Genomic DNA, 23,340 nt, shown 5'->3' with positions numbered 1-23,340 from the left:
GCATATGTCATAAATAGATTTATTTTAAGAGGGATATACTGCATACAGAAGAACTGCATTAAATGATAGCAGTGCAATAGCCATTTTTATGAAATTATAATCAGGAGATAAAATATTAAAAAACACAAAAAAAAGCACTTGTAGAAATGTAAACTATAACGTGTTGGTGCGCATTTGACTGAATTGGATTGATTTATACTGAACTTTGCTGAAATCCAGGACACATGCGTCCTTGGCTGGGTAACATTTTTAGGCTCTTGTACTCATTTTTCTGTACACTTGAAAAACACAAACCTATAACAAAAGTTACAAATCCTGACTAAAAGTGAATTAGTGTTTCAAAACAGGACAGAGCAAATAGATGCAATAGAACAGATGCATCTACCTTCATTTTACTGTTTACTCAATAGCTCCAAAATAAACGAATATATAACAAAACAAAAAAAAAAAGGAAGAGCACACCGTCAACGGCACCTGAAAATGCATAAAACAGAATATAAACGTGACAAATTGCACAAGGAAACATATAATTCTTTGATGTCCAAGAAGTGTGGGTAGTCTTCTGGGATCTTCTACAAAAGCAGCAAACGGTTTTTCTTTTTTAGTCTTGCCATAGGTTATGAAATACATTGCACTGTGCAAAAACACATACTGATGGAATCTGCACCTTTGCAGATCATGAAAGATTGTTAGAAAAGGTTTCCAGAGAAGCAGATGCCAAGGTAGGCATAAGTGAAATGGTAGGTTTATGACACACCATCATCACTTCTACTTTCCCCAAGTCGATGTCTTTTCTTCTTCTGTCTCAGTTCCAGGCATCGTGTTATGGCAAGTGCTCCACCTTTAAGGAACCTGATAAAGTTGTCACCAACAAGTGGACCAAGGGCAAAAAGATTCGGTTCTTTGGAGGACTCATAAGTATATGGATCAATCTCTACAGGATTACCCTTGCAGGTGATAGGTTGGTTGGGAAGATGGCCCAAACTTCGACCTTGCTCCTTCAAGAAAAACAGATTTGGATGTGAACCTATCAAGACTAAAGCCGTCGATATCTTTATGACTTTTTTAAGTCCACTGTTACTTTGAAGGACGACCTTCATATCAGGCTTAAAAGAAAGTACAACGTGCTCTGGGAAACTTGTATAAGGGGGATACAAGCTGGAAGCAACAGTACCGAGTTGTGTACACATCATGTGATAAACCTTGTGGTATTCTGGATATAATTTTTTTGGCAATTGTTTAAAAATAAGACTTGGATCATTGATTCTTCTACGGAAAACATGGATGACTGGAATGTTATTGTTGTGAGCACACAAGACGGCATCTGCTGCCGTCAGCCCGGCCCCAACAATCAAAACCGGGTCTACTGCTCCACTCAGCCTCCCCTTGCCAACAGCATCTTCAAACTTTGCAATGGAATGTGAAACAAATGGGAGGTCCTCTCCAAGAACTTCTAGTCGAGCAGGTGCATCAAATGTTCCTGTGGCAAGAATGAGAGTTTCTGCAAAAAGACAAAAGGGCTGGTGAGAGCCATCAGCTGCCCTGCGATAGCCATGAACTTCCCAGTTCTTCTTTAACATGGGCTCTCCATCTTCTTTGTCAATGCAAGACTCTTCTGGTGCAACATCTTCAGACTCATGACTGTCAGACTGCTCCTGCTCCCGATAGGGTCTTGCTACAGATGTGATGTAGGTGTTGTCTACAAAGTTTCTTTGAATGCCCATTATTTTAGCATAATGTTTGTAATATGCAGCCACTTCTGCTGGGGTAGCACGGTCACTTTTGGTATTTCTGGATAACGAGAAAACAAAACTACTCTTAGAAACAAGGATGAATTACTGCCAAGTGCCTGCAGCTACAGAGGTCAGTGAGGGCTTGTTTTACCAGATTCAGGACCACCTTGTATATAAATGGCGCTGTCCTGAAGCAGTTCTACCAAGATCATGGTATGAAAAAAAAATTCCAGGTGGCAATGGCTGTCACATAAAAGCATTTAGGCAGCTACAGAGCCGCCCGATTGCTTATATGGAGCTGGGAAGTCTGTTTCTCCCCCTTCCCCCCCCCCCTCGCCAGTTATCCCCTAGCTCCATTGTCCCCTGTGCGGGCCTGGGACTGGCATGGCAGGTCGGTGCACTTCGATCAGAAGGAGGTCAGCACACTTCCAGCAGCTGATCTCCCCTACAAATCACTAAACCCAGAAGTGATGTATATTAGATCACTTGCAGTTTCAGTCTGTCATTTCTTTGTGCGGTGGCCAGAAATTAAACTGATGAAGCACAGATCGTGTCTAGAGGTGACATTAGTGGTCCCCTGAGGTCTCCTTAAAGAGGACCTGTCACATCCTCTTTGCCATCACATAGGGGGCTTGTAAGCACTTTATGTGATAGCAATAAAGTTAAATGAAAAAAGTTAAAGCTTTGCCATTTCACGGGTGCATGCAATTTTAAGGCTTGATATATGTTTGGTATCCGTTTACCCCACCTTTTAGCTTTTACCAAAAAAACTGGGTATTGTATTCTGTTTCTGTGCACTAAAATTAAAGGGTCGTTAAACCCTCCGGTGTTTTTGCATATATCTACTGCTAGCAAGCAGTAGGTATATGCAAAATGGTGTAAAAAAAAATAAAATAAAAACGCTTAAAAAAAAAAACCAAAAAAAAAAAAACTTACCTGTGTCTTTCCTGCTCGCTCCCGTCCGAAAATCTGAAAATTCCCGGACGGCCGCAAAGCATCTTGGGGCGGGCGCATGCGCAGTTCACATTTTTGGCCAGGAGACGAGGAGAGACACAAGGTAAGTATATGGACGGCGTGCACCCGCATGCAGACACCGTGGGACAGGAAGTGCCAGCAAGGACAGAGGAGTCAGCGCTGGATCGGAGATCCGCAGCAGCGCTGGGAGGGACAGATGAAAAAACGACAGGAAAGATTGCATTAGGAAACATCATTTAAAAGGAAAGTTCTTTAACATTGGGGGTGGGAAAAATATCTTTGACTTTAATGTCACTTTCATTTTAGTGTATTTTATCCTAAAAATATTGGTTTGATAAATATTTACGCAAATATCATGCAGCATGAATGCAATGCGTTTATTCTAGAAGGCCTCTGCTTTTAAGAAATATCTAATTGTTTGGGAGGGGTTTAAGCTGTTTTCTAGCCAAATATTCAGATTTTATCATCATGTATATGCAAAAATTAGGAAATTGCTCCAGGGGACATCTCATTTACTTCCCAGCAGAAATCAACACAAAATGCTGTACACTTACCTCCTCTTACCAGAGACCCAGTCTTTAAACTTAAGTCCAGGTAATTCCATCCAGTCACCAAGACTAAGAGTCAAAATGGACCCTTCCATATCCTGGGAAAGGAAATGAAGATCATCAGAATGGTGCACTGAACAAAGAAAAAGTATTTCACGTTTTGGATAACCTGCTAAAAATAAAATAAGGGTACAATAGTATTTATGGACTAGTGGCTAGATTACAAGGAGATGCAGAAACCTGCTGAATGATAACTATGAAGATCAAAAGTTCAGAACGGCTTTTGGTTTGCACCCATAGGCAATAAATACAAAAAGAAATGATAGCATGTGAATTGCTGTTAAAGAAGATTGCTGCTAACCACTATTTACATCAAAATTGGAAACAAACCCAACCCAAATGCACTGATCAGAAACAAAATTCTACTTTCAATAGAAAAAAAATGCTTATGGGCCTCCATGTTTCCAACGGCACATGTGGAACATTCCAAAAATGGTTGGCCCACTCTTCTTCAGCAGGTCATAAAGCCTGACACTCATAATGTAATAAAAGCTTCTATTCTGCTCCTTGTAAATCAGTGCCTAAATATTATAGTAGAGGAAATGGGAACAGACAAATAACTAAACGATCCCAGGATTAACAAAGCCATTTAGATATTCTGCAGTCAAGGAAGGGAATCCCATTTGCTACTTAAATATCTGGGATTTTTCATTAAACTAGATACCTTTTATTGAAGCACAACTGTGGTCCCTTCTATCCACCATTTATCAATCTCCATAACAACTGCCAGTGTGAGGAAAGTGCAGCGTTATGGGGGCTCTACAGTTTAAAAAAAAATAATACTAATAAATCAACAACATGGACTCACATGCCATGCCCCACCTGGGGGCCCCTTGCCGAGTACTATATGAGGAATATAGTGCTCTTGTTCCAGTTTCCACTGTAGAACAGATGGGTAATCATACCCAAAATCAGCATTCGGATGAAGGAGTGTGTCAAACAGCACTGCTACTGGATTAGAGGAACGGCCTTCCAGCCCTTCTGACAAGTATTCCAAATCCTGTATTTAAAAAAATGAAAAAAAAAATACAGAAATAACACGTTGGTCATTCAGAAAAGATGAATCACTTAACCAGAAATAATATTACATTCTGTGCCACGCACACCGTAATGCTGGCCTTCAAATTATAAGCAACCTCTTTCCCTGTGCATGCTTCTGATCACCCTTTGTTACAAAGACCCCAAATTCTGGGCCAGGATCCACCCATCATCAGGGTCCAATAAAGTGGGGCATAGGAATGAGTTTTTAAACTCCAAACGGGTGGGGCTCAGCTTTAAGGGGTTTCCTCAAACTAAGGAGTTGAACCCTATGAAACAAGGTGAAACCAGGAACAGGGGAGCACCTAAAGAGGATCTCCTCACTAAAACTACGAATAAACACACAAAGAAAATATATTAAAAAAGGAAACAAACAATAATTCCCCCTAAGCAAGTTAGGCAACTACAGTGCAAGAAAAAATAAATCCCTCTTTGGACCCTTGTAGGATTATATCAGTGTGCACCCCTCTGCTCAGCATTGTATATTTTGCACAGACCTTTGAGGTAAATGAGGGGACCCACAAACTCATGGGTTGAGAAACTTAAAGAGAACCCCAGCCAAAATGTCTGAGTCTATCCCCATGGCAACCAAAACAAACACCTGCATGTAAAAATGTCCAAATTTTTTTTTAAAAGTCCACATTATTGTGGCCTCATTCATATACCTACACAGAACGATATCAGCTGAAGAATGAGAGTCTCACTGCTGCAATAAGCTAATCACAGGCAATTTTATAAATGTAGGAACCAAAAATCAGACATGCCCAACACAGTACAGTACATGTCACATGACAATATAAGAATCCATGAAGGAGAAGCACTGCATCTACCTGTTCAGGGATGGAGAGGTGCCTTGCTTCCTCTAGCTTGCTGTGCAGGATTGGATTGGGGTGCAGTCCATCTGGAGACAGATATGGCCTGTATCCAGATAACAGGTACGACAGGCAGATTCCAGAAGGGCCATTTCCTGGAATAGAAAATACATTAAAAAACCCTCTATATAAAAAACAGGATTGCTCTCATTTTAGATCATTTCACTCACCCTATTTAAAAACATTAGGGGGTCAGAAAAATCAGGCAAGTGTTAGTCTTCTACATTTTAATTTAGATCTGCAGTATAATTTGTACATGTGGCTTTTTCCACAGCCCCAGCATTGAATGAACAGGTGCACTCAGTACAGAGGCTTCCTGTTCATTCACTAACTGTAGAGACGTAGTACTCCCCCCAGTTATGAATGGACAGGAAGCCTTTGTACGGAGTGCTCCTGTGCATTCAGAAACTGAGTAAATGATAGTATGTCCCCCAGTCATGAATGAACTATGTTCAGTTATTTACAAACACCTAGTGATCAGTACCCATCACCTCGGAGTTCGCTCAATACACAGAAGGATCAGCAAAATATTTCACATATTTCCTGAACCTACGCTTGGCCTTCTAAAGCACCACTCAGCCCCCACAGCTCCGCTCTCCATTCTGACAGCCCTGCTTGGCATCCTGAGTCCTCCTGTCACTGCTCTCTCCTCCCTGCTGGGTGCCGGCAGTTGGACAGGCTGTGTCCCCACTGATCCCAGCTGCCTCTGCAAGAAGGTGTTAGCAGTGTGGTTCGGAAGGGACATAGACCGCAGCATGCAGCCAGCGGGAAGGAGAGAGCTGCAGAGCAGCGGCAGCTTCCAAGGCAAGCTCTCTGCTGACCCAATGGGGCCTGGTACAGGAGGGCTAGATGCCCGCAGTGCCCCTAAAGATTTGGCAATTGGCACAATCACACTGCGCCCCTGCCGCTAGCCAGACCCACCACACACCCCAATGGAACTGTTCAATAACTTCATTTGCAGCACAACCGAGGATAACAAAGCCTGTAAAGTCTCCAACATGTTATCATGCATATGTTTCTAACCAGGGCCCACTAGGGGCCCCATAGCAAAACTGTCAAGGGGCACCCTTGCCTCTCTATTGTCCATCTTTAAAGCAATTCTAGTGATACAGAATACACAGTTGTTTCACAGCAATTGTCCCCAAACTATATATACCCTCCTTCCATCCAAATGTATTTACAAAATGCTAGTGCTACCTTTCTAAATCATCGAGTAGCTAGACAATGTTGAGATCCCTGTGCATCCAGGTCCCTTAGCAGTTGCATGGTTTGCGATGTCTATACTTAAGCCCTTGCTTCAAACCATAGAGAATTTCTAAATTTATGAAGATGACAAGTTTGATCTTTATTTCCATAGGAGACTTGTTGAGAGTGCTTTCTTTATACCAGGTAGATATGTATGCAGAGGCCCATGTATTTGAGATTCCAAGTATCAGTTGTCAGATGTATGAGGTCACATATTTCAGGCATGGGTAATCTAGTTAGAACATCCTTACACCATGATGATATACTTTACAAAAAGTTGCAGAACTTCTCTTAGTGAAAGCACTAGGAGATTCAAATACAGGGTCCAGAGATGTCCCATCAGAAATCATCACAATATACTTGAAACAGTAGGAAGGGGGACCAGAAGGACAAAAGCAAAATGAAGACGAATATCGGCTAACTAATCGATTTTTGAAAATAATCGTTAGCTGCAGCTCTATTACAAATGTAAATAAGTTGAAAAGCTATAAACTACATATATCATGGGTAGAATCATTCTCCACTGCTCAATAGTACTAGGGGAACCAAGGGAGATTAATCCACACTCACGTACACAGGCATTTAGATTCAAGTTAGCGGCACTCTGTCGTATTTATTGACCAGGTTATTAACTAAAACCTGGCCACCAGCTGCTTTAAGGCATCCCGCCTGCACAACTCTGCTCTTGATACTCTTCTTTCATCTTTCTTTGTCTTTCCTAGAACCCTCAACTGAAGAGTTGACAGGCTAAGCCCAGAGTACGTAGCAGAGCAGACCAATATAGATATGTGATAGGAATGAGGACACTGTGGGGGAAACTTTCAGACAAAAAAAAAGCAATGTTTGATACAGGGGCATAACTAGAAGTCACAGGGCCCCATAGCAAAATTTGGCATGGGGCCCGTGATTTCTAGTTATACCCCTTGCAGAGCCCACTTGAGATCCCACACAGCCCACCTGAGGGTAACCCTGCATAGCCCACCAAAGACTCTATGGTGGGCTCTGCAGGGTCACCCTCAGGTGGGCTGGTCGCACTCCTTACCTGTTCGCCTCCTCTTCCTCCACCGTCGCTGATAGGCCCCGCCTCCTCCTCAGACGCTGGGCCCCGCCCCCTCCCCTGCTGGCGACCACGGCCCCCGCCTCCTCCTCTACTGCCGGGTCCAGCCTGCTCCACCACCGCTGCTGGCGCTTATTAACTCTGTGGGGAGGAACGCACTGCTGCACAGATTAGTGTCAGTGACCTGAACAGCAGTGCATTCTTCTTCAGAGCCGCCAGTGAAAGCCACCAGCAGAGGATGCCATAGCGACCCAGGCGTCCCGCACGGCATCTGGCCGGTCCCCCCTGTGCCCAGGGCCCCATAGCGGCCGCCTGGGTCGCTATGGTGATTGTTACGCCACTGGTTTGATACAACTTTTCAAAGAGACAGATCCAATGAGATTTTAGATTTTTCAGAAGAACCCCATTTTACTAAGCATTTTCTCGCACCATGATATAGATGCCTCCCTGCTTCCAGGAAACTCTTATCCAATGTGTCTCACACATACACACTTATTTACTTGGATGAAGGAGATAATCTTACCAATAACAACCACAGGCAAAGTTAGTGGAGGATCACTAGAGAGACAGTTTTCTTCTGCCAATGGCATTGCTGCAAGTCGCAATATTATTGCTTCAATGCTGGTCTAGCAAGTCACAGTCTTCTGCTACCAGGGCCCCTTGCTGTAAAAAAAAAAAGAAAAGAAAGTTGCATGAGGTAATCTATATATCCAATGAGGTTACACTTAGTCTACACCCAGGGAACTGGATAGTCCCCTGCTCATCTTTATTAGATGGTTTTACATAATGTAGTGCCTCACAGAACCCGGATCCAGCACAGAGTTAAAACGTCTGCAGAGTGACCTTAGTATTTCCCTCATCCTCGGCCACCAAAGCAGTTCTTTCTGTTGACAATGCATCAAGCTGTAACACCAGATACTCGTGATACCATGTGCTTTCCAGTACAGAAACAAGCTTTGTCTGGGCTACGTTCTTCTTAAAAACAGACATTGCATTAAATAAAAAGATAGTGTAGTGTTGTACAATCCCTGACATCTTTGGAAAATCACTAATTAAAAGAAGAAAAAAAAATTGAGTTTCTCTGTAAAGAACTGGCTCGACCCAATCCATGCTGCCGATTCGCAGATTGGGATTTTTATGGGCAGCCCAATTGCAGTGAAGACCCTGGTCATGGGATATGTGATGTTGCGATTCCCTCTACAGCCAGAACTATGTAATTCAAAGTGATACTAAACCTCCAGTGCTTTCCAATAACCTAATTTACAAGGAAAGCTATCAGCTGGCATACACAGCCTGGGCCAAGTTGTTTCAGCGTTCAGGCAGCGCCACTTATTGTCCAGGTCTTAAGGGAACCCTTTGACAGAACCCCTGTGGTCAAACACCACAACCATGCTGGGGTTCTGGAACAGATAGGCAACATGCAGTCAGAGGTGTAAATACAACAAATTGCGCCCTTGACATCTCTGCCCAGCTCCTGGCAACCAGTGATGTCACTGGTTGCCAGGACCTGGGTGGGATGTCGACCAGAGTTTCCCAGGTTGCCAAGAGCTAAGTGGGGAGATGTGGCTCTTACACATCTCCCCACCCAGCTCTTAGTAACCTGGGACGTTCTGGCCGGCGGTGGGGAGAGACAAAAGTCAGCTGTCTCCGTTGGTTGGCGAAGTTCGCTGAACCACGGAGTGCCCCCCCCCTTCAAGTGGTAACCAGGGCATATGCCATACCCTGGATATGTTACTGCATGCAGCTTTGGCTACCAGATTAGGTTATGGTTACATCAGGGTTTAAGAGCAATTCAGATCTCACACAATTTCAATTTGGACCCCACATTTTGCAATACAGGTTAATCCAAGATTCCTCCGGGCCAGTCCCTCATCTTTCTGTATATAGGATACCTCAATGGATATAGGCGGCCAATATTGGATAAGCTGACACTGTTGCCAGAGAGCTACAGAACCAATATAGACAAGTATAGCTTATAAGGTTCTAGAGGGTGATCACATGTCAACTAAGGATATTAGTAATAAAGTAGTAGTAAGTAAAACTAAATGTCTTTCCTTTTTAATCAATTTCCTTTTCAACTTTTTGTTGAGCATTAACTCATTAACACCACATTGATTTAGTTGTGTTGCAAACAAACCCTTGACCCAACACAGAGGGCTGATAAAAATGATTATCCATGATCTAATTATTATCTGCCGATATGCGGTCACTCCCCTCCCAGACTTCATATGTATTTGAAACGGGATATTAGTTGCACACAGATCTTTCCTTCAATGTGATCACATTGCAAAGTCCCCTTCATGAATTCTAAGGTTCCATTCATACCTATGCATTATAATGCACACTGGCATGCATTATTTTTGGTGTGTGGACATACTTTAGGGACCCATTAGATGTGGATAGGAAAAATGCAGCAACACGTGCCAACGCATCAAGCAACACATTACAGGGCGCACACAATGAGGCTTTAAAATGTGCAGTATGTCAGACTGACTGCTATCCGGGGAACCGTTAGAGATTTCCCCTCACTTCTTGTTCTGGGGACAATGTTTTACCAGACTGAAAGTGAAGGAAAATCCGCACTAGGGAAGCCGACAGAGGTTCAGCATTCCATTATTTTACTTAATTGTTTTACTAAAGATACCATTTTTTTTTTGTATACCGGGAGACCTTGTGAGCTCATAGCTTTCTAAGCGCTCTGCCTGTACATGGGGTTATGGAGAGAAGATGGGGGGGGAGGGGGGTACAGGCATAAGGAGAGGTCTGTGTTTGTAATCCATCAGAAATAAAGCAGGTAGGGCTGACACCAACTCAGATTTGGACTGAACAGGATCTGAACCTGAGCTAAACCCCTAATAGCGATGTAGGTACCAGTGGGCTAAACTAGAAAGCGGCATCCAATATTTCTGAAGTGTTAAATGTGAAGGTTCTCCAGGTAGCTGTAGCTCTTGAGCAATGGAGGAGCAGACAGTAAGACTGACTAACAAGTAAGACTTCTTTTGTAGATCCTACGATTTTGTCACATTTTTCTAACTCAGTGGGGTTGATTTACTAACCTCACAAACACGCCATGCATAAACACGCCGATTGCGCGTGCGCGTATACGCTTGGTACCACTTGAAACGTGCTACAATCTATTTTTAAAGGACACTACAGGAAAAATAAAATTTATATGTATATATATATATCTCACACATCACTGCACAAACTACAAGTCCCTCTGCTGCAGTGGCTGATGGAACTTGTAGTTTTTCCCTTAACAAGACCCTGTCAAAGGATCTGTGAATGAATGACAGCTGTGTGGGTGGAGCGATGCATAGCTGCACCAAATTAACAAAATCCAAACCAGCTTGTGGAAGAACATACCCCCAATTCAGGTAAGGCTGGGCACACACCTTACAACCATCGCAAGACTTTTGTCTTGCGATGGTTGTAAGGTACTTTAAAAAACGTACGATCTGCCTATCTTGCATAGGCAGATCGTACTTGCGATGATCACAAGCCACGCCCCCTGAGGGGCGGGCCTTTGATGACCGCAATGCCGAACGGGCAGTGTGCGCTTGCGCACACCTGCCCGTCCGGCTTTTATCTTCCGAACATGCTACACACCCGCCGAACATTGTACGATGCTCGGCGGGTTTTCAAACATGTTTGTAAGTTTAAAGTCGTGCGGCCTTACAGTAGTAGAGGTCTCACGGCTTCCACACACCTTACGATAATCGTACGATCGCGGGATTTCCCACGATTATCGTACGATTATCTTAAGGTGTGTGGGGACCTTTACACTCTGAATATTGGCGTAACACGACACATGGTCAGAAAAGTAAACGTAGCCTTTAAATATAAAGAAAATAATAATGTGTGAAATGCAGTATCCCTTCAACCTTCTCTTTGGAGGAACCAGGATAAAGTAGTGTGTATATTATTAATAATCATGATTCACATCCCATTGTTATCTTTGGTGGTGTGGTGATTTATGACATTCTAGGTGTTATAAAATAGGTCAGGTCAGTCTACCCTTGTTGTGGCGTAGATACCAAACAGGCTTGCTTGTATTTGCATTCCAACCTCTGTTTATTCAGAAACAGGCACATTTGGCAAGCAAGGATACAGATTACGATTACTAAAAAGGAAAAGCTTCCCCTGCCTTCCAAAACAAATACCCTGTGGGCAATGCCTACTTACTTGGTAGCTGCCTTATTATACCAAAGTAAAATGCTCATGGAACGATCTTAGAAATCAACAAGCGATCTGGGGAAACTCCAAGATATTTTTATGAACACATCCAAAGTACATTAAAGCAAACACTGCAGCAAAAATAAATAATCTCAAAAGTAGCAAAAATTAACTACTTTGAAAAAAGTATTTGTATACAACAACTTGTGCCTGTTGGAGTAGCTCAGTTTACTTCATTAAAGGAAACAAATAGAACCTACATTCATTTTAGACATAAACAGATGGTACTTCCATCCTTTCAGACAAGCACTGGAAACCTATTTGTGGTTGCTGCTTAAAGAACTGCAGATAAAGATAACCTTTCTTATTGGGCTGCATGAAAAAACAAGCAAAATCACGCAACATCCGCGCAAAAAAGAATCCTGCACAAGCGACAGCGACGAGCTACAGGCTACATTGAGCTATAGAATTGAAACAGCTCCATTTAAAATCATTGGACGAGTGAGATCTCGCGATATCGCGTGGCAATATGCGCGATTTTCGAGCGGTAATCCGCTTAATGTGAACGGGGGCTTACTCACCTGATCCTCGGTCCTGGTCAGCACCTCTCTCCCCATCCACTCCCTCGGCGACCTCACATCTAATGCAGGTCAATGGACTCCTCGATCGGGCAGGCGGGAAAACCTTTTTTCGAATCGAACGCAAAATGGATGAATTAATGGCGTTTTCATAAAAAGAAATACATTGCAAAATGAACACTGCAAATGCGCAGACTAAAATCTGTTCTGTCAACTGGCAAAATTCGGTGAGTTGGTATTGCTAACGAACGATTATCGAAATCAACATTGGTCTGTGCATGATGGGTTGTTGGAGCTAAAAACTGAACGTGGGTTCTTGGCAGCAAAGTAAATATCCGATCGAACATCTATAGGAGTATGGCCAGCTTACCACTCCACGTGGTGACAATGCTAATTTCCAGTGGTGACTCCATTGCTCCTCCATAGAGTGGAGCCGCCCTAAGACAGGAAGTGTGTTATTGGCCTTATTACCAGGTGAAAATAAAAAAGGAAGAAGAGATCAATTGGGAGAAGTAAAGCAATATGTAGAATGTTGCTTATTCCTTTACTTCTCCCAATTGTCTAATCTGGTCAAGGAAAGTATCAGGTGTCCCAAACAACCAGCCTCTCACTTTGCTTTTGCACAGCCATCAGCAACACAGAAAATAAATAAAAAATATATATAGGAGAGAGAAAATGGACCACAAGAATTTGGTTGCTTTTGTAAAACGGAAATCCACCAGTTTCTAAGACCTAAGAAGTTCGGATAGATTTGCTGTACTAAACAGTAAAAGAATTAGAATTAAACTTGACATACAAACGTCTTCCAGCCATTTTAATTAGCTGGATATTTTTATTCTAGAGCAGAACCTCAAGGATTTCAGATCCTTTTCTGAAGTTGGTTGCAACGTTGACTTTTAGCTAACAAAAGAGCAAAGATAGCTTTCTATCTTTCTATCTAGAGATCAGCTCTCCTATTACATCACATGAACAATGCTGGAGGAAGAAGAGAGGTGCAGGAAATGTACAGTAGGTAGAAGAATTGATTACATCACACTTTGTACTCGTACATCAGGATATATCACTACAGGAAGAAAAGAAAAAAATCTATACCTGGCACCAGCGTATGTGTGGGGTATCTCCACAGAAAGGCAGAGCAGCAGGCCGTCAATATCTGGCCCTGAAAAGAATGATGGACCTGCAACTTTTTTGCACAGCGCAAAACGCACAGATGGTTCACATGGTGCATTATCCCAATGTGCTGATGTGAATGGGCCTGTTAACACTAATTGTGGAGCGTTCCCGAGCGGTACTTGCTGGAACGCACTATAAATCGCACTCTAAACTCCCCCCTTCATTCTGGGGCAGGAGGGAGCATGGCGATGCATTGAAGTCATTTTTTATGTTCGCTTTGGACTGGCACACAGGCAATGTTTTGCCACGTGTCCAAGCACACTGCGGGTGGGGGCATGGCTGTGGTGCCATGGACTTCAATGCACTGCCACGCCCCCTCCTGCCCCAGAACGAGAGGGGGAGTTTAGTGTGCGATTAAAGTGCGTTCCAGCAGCTACCGCTCTGGAACACACCACGATGGTTGTGAACTGGCCCTCAAAAGTACACCCATCCTTTAGCTAAGCCAAAGGGAACTGTTAGGTGTTTCGGAAACTAAAGTGGTCCCTTCATCAGGCAAACAGTCATGGTGTTTGCCTGATAAAGGGACAACTTTAGGTTCCGAAATGTTGTTTTTTGCACGGGGTCAGTGTTTTAAGTATAAAAACATAACCCACCAGGAACCTGCAGGTACCTGTTGATGTGCCAGAAATGCAATCAGTTTCCAAGTCCTGTGGTGGGCCAACAACACGCAGCATTTTTGTGCAGAGTGGTGTCAGCCCTCCCAGTTATCTTTTGCTAAACTACTCAAACCCTCCACCCTTGTCTACAACATAAATGCCAACTGATCTGTAGTACCAATGTAAGAACTAGGAAGCTAAAGAGGCCTTTTGAGATAACACAGGAAAGTTCTAAATTTCTGACACCATTGATGGGTATTTTTTGCACTTCTTATTTAGCTATAGCAAAACGCTTTCAAGTGTATATTTAACAGATCAAAAGGAAGCAAAATCAGAGATCATTGTTAAGGTTTCTATACACTATGCATTATATATTGTTGGGGACATTTTCCATCGCTTCTGTTCTAGAGATACAACAGGAAGTTAAATTAAATCTCCTAAAGTAAGGGGAAATCACTTAGACATTTGTCCCCTGAACAGGTGTCCTCATTGGAAGATTTTCACGTCACCTTCTGTTCTGATAATAACTAAAATGTTGGATGTCCCCCTCGCTTCTGTGTTGGCGATCATCAGCACAAATAAAGGGCTATTCTTTCCAGCGGGGACCCAGACAGCAATAAAAACTTGACCGAGGATCTAACCCTTCTCTCACTATATCCAAAACTTAATAAAAGTTCTACCTTTGTATATAATTTAACTGATGATTTATAAAGCTGTGCCACACATGTCCAGGAATAGAAGTTCAGTATTTACAACTTTCTGACAATGTTTTACCAGTTGCTTGATACAGATTTATTATCCAGTGAACAGGGAGATAGATTGGTGACACAGGAAGCCGCATTGAACTAGGATTACTTGGTGCCACAGAGAGGTGTACTGTACATCACTGGATATAAATAAAGCTCTATTGGCAAGTAAAACAGTTTACAAATATGTATTTTGACAGTTCTTCAGCCATTTGTGTGGACACACACACACACACACACACACACACACACACACACACACACACACACACACACACACACACACACACACACACACACACACACACACACACACACACACACACACACACACACCTCTGAGCAAATATCCGTCACGGTTATTCACATTGTAATCAAGCCATTCAAACTTTGGCAAGACTGCTCCGTACATGACGTGTATGAATACACGTCAACGGACACATCACAAAGCCCATCCAACATTTGCTGAAGTCATCAATCTATCATCCCCCCATATATTGGTCTTGTAGGAGGATTGCTTTTGAGCATTTAAACCATAAATGTGACCAGACTGAATGGTCAAATACATGCCATCTGGTCGGCTCAATCCCCCAACGTCAGCAAAAAGCACGCTTGTCCGAGTGGCAGTGTACTCAAATCCTTATTTACCATACAGTTCAATGAACCGGATTTTGTACAGCCAATCAAGTTGTAGTAAAGAAAGTTCCTGTGAACAATACAACGGGTGCATGCAAAGCATCAATAAAAAGGTCATGATAAAACAAATATACTGAAATGTCCATTTTCAGCAGAACGGGTCCCGTAAAACATGAAGACAAATGCATTTAAAGTGACATTAAACCTTTGCTTTTTATTATTTTTTTTATATTTTTTTTATATTAGAGAGACACATCGGGGATGCAGATCCATTTTTTTTTAAAAAATGTTTCAATTCCTCGTTCTCTAGTGGGCTCTCGCATCACTCTCCACCTGCCCAGGTGTCTCCATCATAGCATCACTCTCCACCTGCCCAGGTGTCTCCATCAGCGCATCACTCTCCACCTGCCCAGGTGTCTCCATCAGCGCATCACTCTCCACCTGCCCAGGTGTCTCCATCAGCTAAGCGGCTGCTGTGGAGACACCTGTGCATACACGTTCCCAGCCGTGCCGCAAGTAGCTGTGAGCGTCCATAGGTAACAGCCCTGTGGCAGGCCACGCCCCTCCTCCCAACTGGTGATTGACAGCAGAAGGAGCCTTTGCGCTCAGTATCCTAGCCCTGAAAACAGGAAGTTCAGGGAACAGAGGATCGCATCGGGGACCAGTGGCGGTGACACAGGTGTGCACAGGTAAAAAAAAAAAAAAGGTACTGGACATTTTTTACCTTAACACAAAGAATGCATTAGGGTAAAAAACGACTACTTTAAGCCAACTCAGAAGCACATCTTACCAAGTCAACCTTTCTCAACCAGGGTTCCTCCAGAGGTTGCCCTGGGGTTCCTTGAGCAGTGAACAAGTTCAGTCTCTCAGATAAGCGACACCAATGGTCTTTTCGGTACCCATGAGGAAGGGAGAGCATTCTCCCCATTGACCACCACTGTAATTCTGACCACCAGTGTAATGGCACCCTTCACAACAAACCACTGATATACTGATATAAAAGGGGCTCTTCTCCACTGACCACCAATGCAAAAAGAGCACTTCACTGACCATCAATGTAAGGGGCCCTATACCGGCCGCCAGTGAAAGCGCCAACGTAAGGGTCATTCCTCCTACTGACCACTAGTGTAAGGGGGAACTTCTCCAATAACCTTATATAAGAGGGGTCTCTTTTCATACAAAACCAATGTGAGGGAGCATTACAATTTCTACTGAGCTTGTATTCTGATAATCATCAGCTTTAGCAAATAAAAATATTCTTGTATAGACCAGCCCTGGGTGTAAAATACATTAAGTATGCTGCATTGCTCATCGTTTATTCTCATATCTACAACTTACTGTCCACACTAATGTCCCATGAATTGTAGATATGATAATCATTAGTAAGGGTTCCCTAAGACGTGGAAGTGTATTTGAGGGTTATAAAGGTTGATGAAAGCTGTACTAGGTGTTTGAAGGTAAGCTCTGATCAAACACAACTGTTTACAAAATAGCTGATGTATTCAGGAATGCCAACAGTTCCAGCACAGTCAGAGCCAAATCAAACCTTTACTTTCTGTGCACTCTAATATATGTTAGCGCTATTAGCAGGCACATCAAATAATTGGCTGAGCCATTCATACAAAAGAAATGGAACCCAGAAAAGTAGTACAAACCAGTACATATTAAGAAACACATTTTTACCATTTAATAGGAATAGGATAGAGCAACTTTTTGGAAACTAGGTGTCTGAGGTCTTGATTTTGTGCACACTTGTACCCTCTCCTACATGCAGGGTCATTCATGTGAATGTTACAGTACACACAAATGAGAGATTTGTAAATGGCCATGACAGAGCAGACCAATGAAAATAAACATGCCGCCAGTGACGGAGATCTCCCAGCAGGCAGCATACAATATCCTGTATTCATTCACTGATCAGCCAACAACCTCACAAAGACTTGGCTTTCAAAGTTCACACAATGACAACACCGAAGGGAAAAAAAATAAAAATGTGGAGATAAAAGTTCACAGGGAATTAAGCACATCAGATCTCCTCCTTTGGTAACTTTTCTTAAAGTGACACTAAACTCAGTAAAAATACATTCAAATACCATAACTATTAACAATAATGTACAAAATGAGCAATTTTTTACAAAATCTTGGAGTTCAGCATTAATGTTTTTAGTCTGTGCCCAACTGGGAAGCTTTCCTTCCACTTCCTGTCTTAGAGATGCAACAGGAAGTGAAAAAAAAAGTTAGGAGTATTGGGCAGCACAGTTGTGTAGTGGTTAGAGTCTTCTCCAAAAACACACTGGTAGGTTAACTGGCAAGCTAAAGATACATGGACCACATCATTTATCACTCGCCTTTGTAGCAAGGTGCACATGGAAGGGCTAACAATACAAAGCACAGAAGTTTCCCAGCATACTTACTGACTAGCCTGCAACAAAACAGATTGCCCTGCCTAACAGTACGTGTTAAACATAGAGGTTTTAGTTGCACATCTTTTGCAAAATAATTAAAAACCTCGGATTTTAAAGCACACTGTTAGACAGGGCTATTGGTTTTGTTGCAGGCTAGTCAGTAAGTATGCTGGGAAACTTGTCTTTTGTATAGGTTATAAGGAGAACTATGGGGTTTGGGCTTTTCCCCATAGTTCTCCAAAGGGTAACGGGAAGACACAAACTAGCGTCCTCCCGTCACCCAAAGCTACAGCTCGCGGTATACTGAGGCGCCGCTGCCGGGACGGATCCCGGCTTTACTGTCAACTTCCACCCAGCTGCGTGAGTGACAGCTATTTAGAGGCATAGCCAGCTGTACCCGCCCCTCCCCCGTCCGTTCCGCCAGTCAGCGCTGGAGGATTGGACAGGGGAGGGGGGGAATCCCAGCAGGGAGCCGTGAGCGACAGTCACGGCTCTCTGCAGGGATAGATCGAGAAGTGAGCGAGCGACGGTATGTGTTCGCTCACTTCCCGATCTATTGAGCCGACCTGTGACAGTTTCATTGTCACAGGTCGACTAGAACTATAAGGCTGAGTGATTTTCACTTGCCTCATAGTTCTCCTTTAATTGGCTCCAATCTAAATTGTCCCTTGTATGCATGCATGCGAGATAGGGACCTTAGATTGTAAGCTCCTTGAGGGCTGGGAGTAATGTGAACTATATAAATACCTGTACAAATAATAATAATAAAATACATTTCTGCAAATCATTTAGTTGATATGGTGCAGTAAGTTCCCCTACCACTGTACTTCCTGGCTGCAGATCTCATAGACCCCAACACTCCAGTCACATCTCCACCTTAGATCGAGAAGTGAGCGAGCGACGGTATGTGTTCGCTCACTTCCCGATCTATTGAGCCGACCTGTGACAGTTTCATTGTCACAGGTCGACTAGAACTATAAGGCTGAGTGATTTTCACTTGCCTCATAGTTCTCCTTTAATTGGCTCCAATCTAAATTGTCCCTTGTATGCATGCATGCGAGATAGGGACCTTAGATTGTAAGCTCCTTGAGGGCTGGGAGTAATGTGAACTATATAAATACCTGTAGTAGTAATAATAATAATAAAATACATTTCTGCAAATCATTTAGTTGATATGGTGCAGTAAGTTCCCCTACCACTGTACTTCCTGGCTGCAGATCTCATAGACCCCAACACTCCAGTCACATCTCCACCTTCCTTCTCCTCCAGGCCATTCACAAAACAGAGACTGGGGCTGTGTGTTTCATGAATGGCCTGGAGGAGAAGGAAGGTGGAGATGTGACTGGAGTGTTGGGGTCTATGAGATCTGCAGCCAGGAAGTACAGTGGTAAGGGAACTTCCTGCATCATATAAACTAAATGATTTGCAGGACTTGGAAGTATTCCGGCATGGAAAGTAAATATTTGCCGGCTCTAAACCTGGGAAAGCAATCCTGCCCGAAGTTGTGCTTTAAAGCGAGTTAAATCTTAAAAATACATTCAAGTACCTTAACCAGTTGACATCCGCGGTGTTAAACCCCCTTCCCATCCAGGCCATTTTTCAGTATTCAGCGCTGCGGTACTTTGACTGACATTTATTCCGTCATGCAGCGCTGTTGTATAATTCAACTCTTCGTTTTTGCATACATCTACTGCTTGCTCGCAATAGATATATGCAAAAACAAAAAAGTTACCAAAAAGGGTTTTACTTACCTCAGGTCACTGCTGCTCGCTCCCGTCTGAAGATTCTCAAGTGGCCGTGCAGGAGAGATCTTAGGCTGGGAGAGGAGAGACACAGTGCAAGTCAATGCAGGCAGCCCCGCAGTGTGCACGTGGACAGACTCAGTGGGACACAGAAGACGCCGCAGTCAGCACTGGAGGGGGGGGGGGGGACGGGGGGTTACAGGATTGATTTCAGTTATTTTTTTCCAAGGGCTGTGCTACCAAATATTAATGGATGGTGCCAATAATTTTGTCTAGTACATTTTTGGAGTTGTGTGGAATGTGTCAGATTTGGCTTTTTTTCCCTCCACTTTTTTGTGTCATACCAATACAAACATAAGAAATAAACATGAGAATGCCGAAACGTTTATAATTGCAACAATTATCTGCGCAGTGATGCATTATCTGACAGGAATGCAGGGGTGCCAATATTTTTGCCCATGACTGTATATGGCCAGAACTTTAGTGTTGGATGAGTAGGGAAGAATTAACAGTCCCCCGACAGTTTATTTTTTGGTGTCCGTGTACCATTGGAGACATTTCCCTGGCTTTCTTATCCCAGGGATGCAACAGAAAGTGAGGTGCATCCCCCAAACAAGTGTCCCCACTGAAAAAAATGGCCCCTTACATCATGTTTTTGGGACAACTCTAACATTTTGCATTTCCCTGGTCTAAACCTGGGGCTGGGGGGAACTGTCTTTAGAAGCCTCAGCATTACACTGATCACAGCTGCAATGCTTTGCGGGCTTGAATACAAAAATTCAATAAATACATTATGAGTGCATTTATAATTTTTGTGTAGACTATTGTACCAGCTCAACCATCGATTAGTGCAGAAAGTTTGGAGTTTTAGGGGTCTATCTATAAACCTTTTGCAGAGCCATTTATCCTGCAGATCTCTGAGCCCAAAACCAACGGTCTTGTTACATTTTCTTTATATGTTTAATGTATTCATCAGATGTCATCTTGTAATACTGTGTTATGGCCACGAGGTGGAGCCGACGAGCCCAGAATATAGGCATTAATTTCCTATGTTCCTCCAGTCCATCTGGTGGCCATAATGCGGTATAACAAGATGACATTCAAAAACACATTGAACCTATAGCGAAAATATACTAAGAATGTTTGTTCTATTTGCACAAAACAAACATTCACAGAGCAGATTTACAGGGCAAAAGGCTCTGCGAATGGTCCATAATGAGACACCTAGGTAATATCTTTTATGGGTAACCTCAAGTTATTAGTAGGGATGCACCGATACCACTTTTTTGGGTCTGAGTACGAGTATGAGATGCACGCGTTTGAGATATCTTAGATCCCTTCATCAGGCTTTGTATATTTCTGGAGAGGGGTCTGAAACTTCCATATTTATAATGAAATAAGCATTAAATTAGTATTAAACTCAAACTTTTTTCAATGATGAATCCAGATCAGCCAAATATACATTTCCCAGCAAAGTCGTTTACATTTTTTGCCCACACACTTACAGTCACCATGTTTCCAAATAGCTCCAATCCTCTCAGCACGGCTTCCCTAAACTTCCTGTCCAGTACAACATCACAAGGGACAGATCATACTCCAGCAGCCATTCATCTACTAGCTTGGAGAAGGGAGGAAAAAAAGAAAAAGAAAAAAGGAGTGGGGAAAATGGATCAGGGAGCGTGACTAACCTTGCTGTGTCTGTGGAGACACACACAGCTTATTGGCACACACAAGGGTGGCTCCATAGGACCCTGAAAGGGAAAGGAGACATCCTAAAACAGGATATCAGGACCAGTGCTCAGGGGAGCAGCTGATTCTACAGGAAGCTAAAACTTTTATACATTAAGGAGCAGCATCCATTGTAAGTGATTTCATCAGCATCTTAAACCCTTTTGACTTTAAAGTGACACTATACTCAGGAGTTAAATCTTAAAAATACATTCAAGTACTGTAACTAATAACAAAATGTATCTTATTTGTGCGTCACTCAGCTGTAGATCCTCAAATCACCTCTGAATTGGTGCCGACACCGTCCTTCCTTCTGGAGGGGGGCTACTTGTTCCCCATGGTCCCTGTGTGTGTTGTAAAGTAGTCACCGCTCCAAGATCACTCCCGGGATGGACTACAATCCCAATACAAACTACCCTGTTTCCCTGAAAATAAGACCTACCCTGAAAATAAGACCCTAGTACTGTTTTTGGGAATTGCTAAAATATAAGACCTACCCCGAAAATAAGACCTAGTTGTGACCATTCCCAGGGCTGGTGGTGGCGTAAGGGGGAACTTGAAGAGCCGCGGGAGAGAATCAGCGGTGCCAACTAAGCCAGCGCTAGAGGAAGCCACCGGAAGGGAGCAAAGCCGCATAAGCCGATGCCTCCTCTATAGTGCTAGTGAAAGTGCGCTTCACTCATTCTGGCCAGCGATTGGTTGAAGTGTGGATTGTTGTACATTAGAAAAAAAAAAGACCAACTCCGAAAATAAGACCTAGTGTGTTTTTTTTGAGCCAAACAAAATGTAAGACAGTGTCTTATTTTCGGGGAAACACGGTAAAAACATGAGATTGTAGTCCATCACAGGGTACTGGACTGTATTTAAGATTTAACTCCTGAGTTTAGTGTCACTTAAAAAATAAATTCAAAAACATTTTACAAAAATGATTATAAAATGTGAGGGACAGAAGATCCCGGAGATCACCAGAACGGGTCACATCTACACTTTGGAGTGCAAATAATCTCACAGAGAATGACTTCTGAAATGGAATGACCATCGGCCAATCAGAGGACAGCTGCTGAGGAACTCTGAATTGGGGAAGCAAAATGAAAAGTAGGAAGGAAATGGAGAAGGTGCAGAGCAAACATGATGATGATTCCAGTGATGGCAATAAGATATATGATGGATACAAGTGAATCCTCAGGATTTCAGGGGGGTGACTCCCCCCCCCATGTGTATATAATGAAGGGGTGACACATGTCATCTTTAGAGATGTTAATATTGGCGCTTGTGGATGTCCCCCCTTTTAATTATAAATGAATAAATACACATGTCCTCTGCCCCTTCTCAGGGGTCGTGTGAACACACACATCGCTCTGCACTTTCTGATGCAATAGACAAGACGCATCCTTCTTCTCTATAGTGACCCCGGAGGGGAGATCCGCCCCTAACATCTGCTGCACACATACTGAACCCGAACAGGACCACCGCTTCCAAAGCCAAGTCTATGTCCGGGACCCCGGGTGTGATGACACATGCAGGGATGCGGCTGACGCATTGCTCACGTTACATAACGCGCACCGGCAATGACATGCACCGCACCGATAATTGCAGGAAGATGGAACATGGGGATGAGGCAGCAGCATGGTGCCGCTCGGAGGCGGCCATCAGACCGGAGCAGGCACCTGCTCTACCAGGATGCAGTCACCAGGAGATGAATGAGGATCCTCGGTGGTGCCCCCGCCCCTCTGCCCATTCATCGTTCCCTTACTCACCCGGTGTGCTGCTATGGCATAGACCTCCTTCCTTCACACTGATGCCAGCGGCCAACTCATCACCATGCCGCCCACAAGCGTTCTTCCTCCGCTGCTCGCTGTGCCCGCACACTGAACGCCGGCCCGGGATTTAAAGCCCGATGTGTGGGAGGGCAGAGGAGGCACAGCGCACCGGCCCGCACTGAGGAGCTGCCTGTCTATCATGTGTAGGGGCGGGAACACGGGGGCCGCGGACGGGGGGAGACAAAGAAACTCACTGGATGCCGGAGCCGGAG

General features: G+C 43.5%; 1 protein-coding gene across 1 annotated transcript; it reads right to left on the bottom strand.

Moving 5' to 3' along the window:
* Positions 1–369: 369 nt before the first annotated feature.
* Positions 370–23,096, bottom strand: OSGIN2 (oxidative stress induced growth inhibitor family member 2). Its single transcript, XM_018576279.1, has 6 exons — positions 23,066–23,096; positions 8,052–8,191; positions 5,185–5,321; positions 4,125–4,316; positions 3,263–3,354; positions 370–1,791 (listed from the first exon to the last, which is right to left on the bottom strand). Exons 2-6 carry the CDS (start codon positions 8,116–8,118, stop codon positions 747–749), a joined length of 1,533 nt encoding a protein of 510 aa, XP_018431781.1. The 5' UTR covers positions 8,119–8,191; positions 23,066–23,096; the 3' UTR covers positions 370–746.
* Positions 23,097–23,340: the final 244 nt, after the last annotated feature.

This window comes from Nanorana parkeri, unplaced genomic scaffold (genome assembly GCF_000935625.1).
Source record: "Nanorana parkeri isolate BGI_ZX_2015 unplaced genomic scaffold, ASM93562v1 scaffold62, whole genome shotgun sequence".
Taxonomy (NCBI): domain Eukaryota; kingdom Metazoa; phylum Chordata; class Amphibia; order Anura; family Dicroglossidae; genus Nanorana; species Nanorana parkeri.
The sequence above is the reverse complement of the archived record's forward strand: the minus strand, read 5'-3'. Positions and strand labels throughout refer to the sequence as shown.